This window comes from Lactuca virosa, chromosome 8, assembly GCF_052849685.1.
Source record: "Lactuca virosa cultivar CGN04683 chromosome 8, Lactuca_virosa_CGN04683_v6, whole genome shotgun sequence".
Lineage (NCBI taxonomy): Eukaryota > Viridiplantae > Streptophyta > Magnoliopsida > Asterales > Asteraceae > Lactuca > Lactuca virosa.
Genome location: NC_136433.1, coordinates 195,916,836 through 195,924,115, shown reverse-complemented (window position 1 = coordinate 195,924,115; position 7,280 = coordinate 195,916,836). Strand labels below are relative to the sequence as shown.

The 7,280-nt window shown below is 35.9% G+C and overlaps 1 protein-coding gene across 3 annotated transcripts; it reads left to right on the top strand.

Moving 5' to 3' along the window:
- The first annotated feature begins 3,320 nt into the window (after positions 1 to 3,320).
- On the top strand, positions 3,321 to 6,534 carry LOC145134296 (glutamate receptor 1.2-like). Of its 3 annotated transcripts, XM_079069162.1 has the most exons (6): positions 3,321 to 3,675; positions 3,792 to 4,516; positions 4,598 to 5,035; positions 5,142 to 5,442; positions 5,529 to 5,905; positions 6,127 to 6,534. In XM_079069162.1, exons 1-6 carry the CDS (start codon positions 3,378 to 3,380, stop codon positions 6,409 to 6,411), a joined length of 2,424 nt encoding a protein of 807 aa, XP_078925288.1. In that variant the 5' UTR covers positions 3,321 to 3,377; the 3' UTR covers positions 6,412 to 6,534. The 3 variants fall into 3 exon arrangements, with proteins under 3 accessions (XP_078925288.1, XP_078925287.1, XP_078925286.1); XM_079069161.1 differs by having other exon boundaries at positions 3,792 to 5,035; positions 5,532 to 5,905; XM_079069160.1 differs by having other exon boundaries at positions 3,792 to 5,035.
- The last annotated feature ends 746 nt before the right edge of the window (positions 6,535 to 7,280 follow it).

Genomic DNA, 7,280 nt, shown 5'->3' with positions numbered 1-7,280 from the left:
CAACAACAAATTTCACAATAATACCAACAATTTCAACAATTTCAACAACTACAACAACTCCAACAACAATCGTCACAACAACGAAAACCTCCAATTTCACAACCACCAAGCTCACAACCACCACTTTCGCCGGATTTTGTTGCGGAAACGCAACCTTCACCACCACCTCAACCAAAAGAGAAAAAAGGGAAAAAAACCGGCCCGACCCACTACCGCCCAAGAAAGGGTTCCATGGACAAAAGAAGAAGAAGAAAAGTTAGCGGAGGCATGGGTGGCGGCTTCCGAAGATCCAATTGTAGGCGATAGTCAGCCTTACAGAAGTTTTTGGGAAAAAGTCCGAGCCATTTTCTACGAGTTAATGGAAAGTGAAATTCGAAACGCCGATCAAATTACTTCGAAATGGCGAGATATTCGACTAAAATGCACCGAGTTTGGAGGAATCTACAATAACCTCCTAAACATACTCAAAAGCGGTTCGAACGATTTTGATGTTTTCAAGGCGGCCATGGAGCAATTTGAAAAAACAACGCCAACACGCAAAGCTTTTCCGTATATGAAACCGTGGCTAAAATTGAAAGACACCCCAAAATGGAAAGAGCAAACGGAAGTAACTTCGCAATCTTCCGGTTTAAAGCGTTCGATAAACCCCGATGCAACTTCCCAACAATCGGATGGCCGAACACACATCGACATCAACGACGATCCGCTAGATCTTGAAAACGACCAACCTCTTCGTCGGGCCGTTGGAAGAAGTAAAACAAAAAAAGCGGCGTCAACATCTTCGAATTCTAGTGTTATGGATATGTTTGGCGATAAATTTGATCGATATGTGCAACTTCAAGAAACAAAGGCCGAGGTGATGACTCGGATGGAACAAAAAATGATCGAAGCACAATCATTATTTCAAGAGGCACAAACGACGCTCCAAACAAAAAACGATATGGAAATCTTAAAAATGAAAGCGGACGACCTCGAGGGCGAAGACTTGGAACTTTTCCAAGCGATGAAAGAGTCGGTTCGAGCCCGACGTAGGCGTATGGGGTAGTTGATTTTATTTATGGTTGAAATTTTTAGTTTTTTTTAATGTTTTTTTTTAATTTTTTTAATTTTAAGTAATGTAATTTTTATTTTTATTGTTAGTTTTATTTTTTTATTTATTTCAATTAATGTAGTTTTTATTTAATGTAATTTGGTATTTTAATTTAAAGGAAAAACTAGTATTAAAAAAATAATTTTAATGTATTTTTGAATTAAATTTAAATAACAAAAATGAGGTGGAGTGGTGTGTTAGTGGTAGGTATCCCATGCTAGTGGTAGGAGAATGTGGTGCTGATGTGGCACCCACCACATATGTGGTATGTGGTGGGTATAACGGATGGTCTAATTGTTTAAACTTTGTACTTAATTTAATTTTCTTCCCTATATACTTTATTTTGAAATTTTGTTTGGTTTTTTTAAAGGGATGAGCAGGATTCTGCAAAGCCAATTGATTTGTTTGGTGACCCTTGGAGTTCTCAAGGTGGGAAATAATATTTATGGTTAAAAGATATTGTTTTTCTTATGTTTCTTTGTTTTAAATATTGTATGTCATCTGTGGCTAATAAATAAACTATTATATCCTTTAAAGGATTGATGGATGAAGGAGTGGCATCTGACTGAGTCTGGAGGTAGAGGGCCAAGATGGGTTTACATTTGCTTTGTGCCCTAAACATCGATCCGTTTTTAGGTTTATTGTTTTAATTATCTTTCTGCTACCAACTTAGCTTTGAATGTTTCGCTCATTACTTTGAACTTTTAATTGATAGAAAATATGAATGCTTAGTTTTAAAAGAAGCCTCGATGTAATCATTAGTTTAAATGTTTTGTTTAATTAGTTGGAAGTATGTTAATATGTAAGCTATATTTACTACTATAAAATATTTGTATAAAATCAGTATTTAATTAGGCATTATTTATTGATATGAAATCCCTTCTTGACATGCTATAAAATACCTCCACTGAATATCAACTTGTGTGATTAGTTTTAAAATGTTTTGTTTATTACTTTGACTTTTTAATTGATAGAAAATAGGAATAACTTTGTATGCGGAAGCATGACAGAGAGAAGCAAATTTTGTTGAATAAAGATGTTCAATTTGGAAGTACGTTGATATTATTGTATGTTTGATTTTAAATATTAATGTTACTGTTTGCATTAGTCTTAAACGGGATGTATTAGTACTTTGGAAGAATGATATATTAGTTAGGAGATTGTGCAATTGGTCTGTTTTTGCATATGTGTAAGGTCTGGAGGTTTTGAAGAGTTTTTCTTAACATTTGATGCAGTCGTGCAACTGGCCTGGTGTCACCTACTTTCAACAATACGTATTAGAATGTTGATAGTCATAGACTGTGGAAGGTTGGGTAAGATACCAAGTTTTCTCCAATCACAATACCAAGATATTTTTAATATGAATTTGTTGGTTGGTTTGTTTTTTTATCTAATCACCTGAGTACTTTGTCTAGATAGGAGTTCTTGGGCACCTTTTCCTTCCGTACACTCATCGGTTTGTTCAAATCTTCATGGGGGCATTGAGGGGGGACAAAGTGGACAGCTACACAGGACCTTATTTTTTTGGGGCCCAATTTTTTTTTATTATATTATATATGTATATATATTTATTTAAAAATAAAAAACTTATAATAACGATAAGCACCCTTCTTTTTTTATGGCTTGTCCAAGGCATTTGATCAGGATAATTTAATCCTTAGGAGCGGCCCTGCAAATCTTAATCTAGTCAATTAACTTGCTTTCTTTGGCTTCAACCAATCTGCAAATCCTTTTGGTTCCACGGATAATGATGCCAGTAAAAGTATAGTTGGCATTCTATATAGTAACGCTGAGCTCAATGAGTGCATGAAGACTGAGCTACTTATCTCTCATAACCATTAATTAACGGTGATATACTATAGTTTGTGCAATGGATTATCTCACCAACATCAACTGATAACTAAGTTTACTTTCAAAATTATTTGGAGATTTTAATTATACAATGCTTTTCAGATCATTTGTTCTATGTGGCATTATCTTGCTTTAAGAAATTATCAAGTGGAGTGATTTTAACAAATAGATTGACTTGGACTGTTTCCAGATTCCCTTTGAATGTTCTGATGGTCAACTTATTATCATGTATTGAAGAGCTAAAAATGTTACATTGTTGCAACTTGCAATGATAAGTACACACATACTATATATATATATATATATATATATATATATATATATATATATATATATATATATATATATATATATTAGTGTTTTTTGCGCTTAATGCAAATTGTATGCTTAAGATATAGATGTGCACGTAGTTCATAACAAGCAACTCCCTGCAAATATGGTGCACAATGAGCACAACAAAATTAGCCTTTGCCTTCTTATGCTGTTGTGCGTTTTAGACCATGCATTATGTCCACACTCCATTCCATCACAAAACCAAAACATAAACATAAATAATGATATATTAATAGGCGTGGGAATCATTCTAGATATGGAGTCACCGATGGGGAAGTCCATTCACAGTTGCATTACCATGGCGATATCTGATTTTTATGCTCTTCATCACAGTTACAAAACAAGGATAGTTCTTCACACTAGGGACTCCAAGGGAGATCCAGATAAAGCTCTTTCAGCTGGTATTATACTCGCTTGTTTATTAATTTCTTTTAACTCTCATTTTGATATAGGCATAGTTTATATTATTTTACTTCATTTTTTCTTCAACTTTTGTTTCTTTTACATGCCTGAGCAGTATATAATCTGCTGAAAAAAGCAAAGGTGCAAGCTATCATAGGCCCAGAAACGCATCTTCCGTCGAAATTATTGTCTTTGTCTGCTGAGAAAGCTGCAGTTCCTATATTTTCTTTTGCTAGTCCATCCTCAAGGGAATATCCATACTTGTTCCAAATCAAACAAGACGAATCCACTATGGCCAAAAGCATTGTTGCCCTTGTGACATCATTCAATTGGAGGAATGTTATCTTTATTCATGCGGACACGGATGAAGGTAGAGAGATCTTACCTTGTCTAGCTGAGTCGTTGCAAGATAAAAACATCCGTATCAGTTATAGAAGTGCCATTTCTGCCTCAGCCACATATGATAGCATCACCCAAGAGTTGCGTAAGATCATGACTTTTCACACAACTGTAATTATCCTACATGTGTCTCCTTCACTAGCATCTACCCTTATCTTAAATGCAAAAAGGTTAGGAATGGTTAGTGAAGGATATGCATGGATTTTAACTGAAAAAACAGTTGACCTCTTGCGATCAACAAACTTTACTGTCATTGAGTCATCACAGGGGGCACTAGGTTTTAGGTCGTATGTTCCACCATCAGACAGACTGCATAGCTTAACAACAAAAATGCACAATTTCTTTTACAGAAATAATTTCACCTCAATAACAAAAGAAGTGCCTGTCCCTGCCTTATGGGCATACGATACAATTTGGGCACTTGCAGAGTCTGTAGAGAAGGTTGGAGTCCCACATAATGCTTTTATGCTTTTACATGAAGTTTTGAAAATCAGATTTAAGGGTATAAGTGGTGATTTTCAGCTTAGTGAAGGAAAAGTATTATCCAATGGATATGAGATTATGAATGCGGTAGACATGAATGGTGAGAGGAGAGTAGGATATTGGACACATTCACAAGGAATCAGGAGAGCATACCCACAGATTAACAGTGCCCATTTATATCCTACTCTAGGTTCTGAATCTGTTATCTGGCCTGGAGGGTCTACAACAGCTCCAAAAGGTTGGGTGTTACGAGCAACTCCGAGTAAAAGGTTAAAATTTGGTGTTCAAAATATAAACAACTTTAAGTACTTCATGGATGTAGATCATGATGTTGAGAAAAATGTTACCACTGCCACTGGGTTCTCCGCAGATGTATTCTATACTTGCATTCATGCGTTGCCATATGAAGTGCCATATACATTCATTTTATTTGAGAATGTCAGTATCGACGATCTTGTACAGAAGGTGTACGATGAGGTATATATATGTATTTATTTAATTCTGATTGCAAATTTAGCATGAAGCATATAATTTACTTGGAAAGACATCTAACTTTGTAGTCTATGGCTTTGCTTCTGGACAGGAAATTGATGCAGTAATCGGTGATTCAACAATCTTGGCCAACAGATCTGAGTATGTTGACTTTACAGCGACTTACACTGATTTGGGGGTAGGAACACTAGCAAGAATCAAGAAAAAAGAAATGGGTATGTGGTTCTTCTTGAAGCCGCTGCAGGATTTTCGTCTATGGCTAGCTGCTATTTTTTCTCTCATCTTCAATGCCTTGGTTGTTTCGGCTATTGAACTTATGAATCCAGCTTCCGAAGTTTCACTTGGAACAGTATCCTGGACGTCCTTCCTATTGTTCATCTTATTTGCTCAAAGTACTCATTTTTTCTCTCTAAGATGCTTTTACTCTCTGAAATAGAATTTAGTCAAGATCTCACAGTGATTTGCATTTGTATTGTAGAAGATAGGTTTTCGAGCAATCCGGCAAAATTTGTAATGTTCGTCTGGTTCATCGTGATGGTTGTCTTGTTCGCCAGCTACGGTGCATTTTTGACTACAGTGTTGACTGTAGAGCAATTTGAATCGGCATCAAAGAGAGGAATTGTGGGGTTTCATGGAGGTGATTTTATGAAAGGTGTGACAGTCAACAACCTGCACTTTGAAAACTGGAACCACCGTCCATACTACTCATACGAGGCTTATGCTCATGCTTTATCAAAAGATGGTGATGCTGATGCCATTGTTGATGAAATCCCATACATCAAGATGTTTCTTAGCAGGTACCCTGGTGATTATGCCTTGGTCTCTTCTCAACCTATCACTTCTGGTTTTGCCTTTGTAAGTACCCCTTCCTCTTCATCACTTTCACCTATGCATGATATTCCGTTTTTTTTTTTGCTTTATAGCAAAGAGTTCATATCAGATGTACATAATAACACTTGAAAACATCTTTCTTAAACCATATGCCAAACATAACTTTATATTTATATTAATAGCACATGAATTAGAATCGTGTTTCATAGTCATATACGCCCATGGTTGACATGTATCTTATTCAGATATTCCAAAAAGGTTCGCCACTTGTTGAAGACGTGTCCAGAGAAATTGCAAGGATAAGATTAGACGGAACTCTAGGAAGTTTGGAGAACAAGTGGTATGAGAATCGGATACCTCTTCCATCCAGAAATTCTACAATGCCGCAGCTGGGCTTGACGGTTGATAAAATTGGTGGTCTTTTTATTATTAGTGCAGGCATTTCTGCTCTAACCTTTTTGGTCACTTTATTTGACCTAATTCGTACTAGTTTAAGAGGGTTCCAAAATATTATCAACCAATTCCGGTGATTTGATGACTAGTATATGTCTTTATTTATTTCTTTATTTTTTTCACTTTTCTGTAATTGTGTTGTGTGTTTATACCATTCATTTCCATTTTTATTTCCTGCGGTGTTGGTCACCATTCAATTAGCCGGGCCTATTATATTTTAACCAAATGTCTCATGTAACATCCCTTTTGGGCTTGGAAATTTTGCCAAATGGTAAAAATAAAAATTTTGGAAAATTAAATAATAAATAAATAACTAGTTTAGAACATTTAAAATTTATTAATAAACCATACTAATATTAGTTAGAAAAATCTTCAAAAATGGTCCTTACGGTTTCCAAAAAAATCAAGTTCAGTCCTTAACTTTTTAGGTCATCAATGTTGGTCCCCGTGGTTTAATAATTTTTAATGGTTGGTCATTTTGGCTAACTCCGTCAGATTGGAGCCTTTAATTGCCCTTACATGCTCTGCACGTGAGGGTATTTTCACCATTTCAGTTGACCTCCCTTCTTTATAAGCTTGCAGCGATCTTAATTTCTAAACCATATGCTTCCTCCTCTTCTTGAATACTTCTCCCTTTATGCAGAACTTAAGAAAATGATGGTTTGCAGATGTGGAGCTCAAGCAATCAAGGTTACTTCTTGGACCGATCGTAACCCAGGTAGGCAATTTTAGAGTTGTTCTAGTTATGGTGGGGGAGATGTGGGTTCCTTGGGTGGGTTGACCCTCCAATGTGCCCTAGGGAAATGGTGGTGATTTCGGGTTTGCTTAGAACCATAAATAGATATAATAGTAGTTAAGTTGGGTGGGAACAAAAACGTTTTTTTGGGTACATTTTGTGATGCCAAGGTCTATTATATAAGTATGAAGTCAAGTTATATGTATGAGA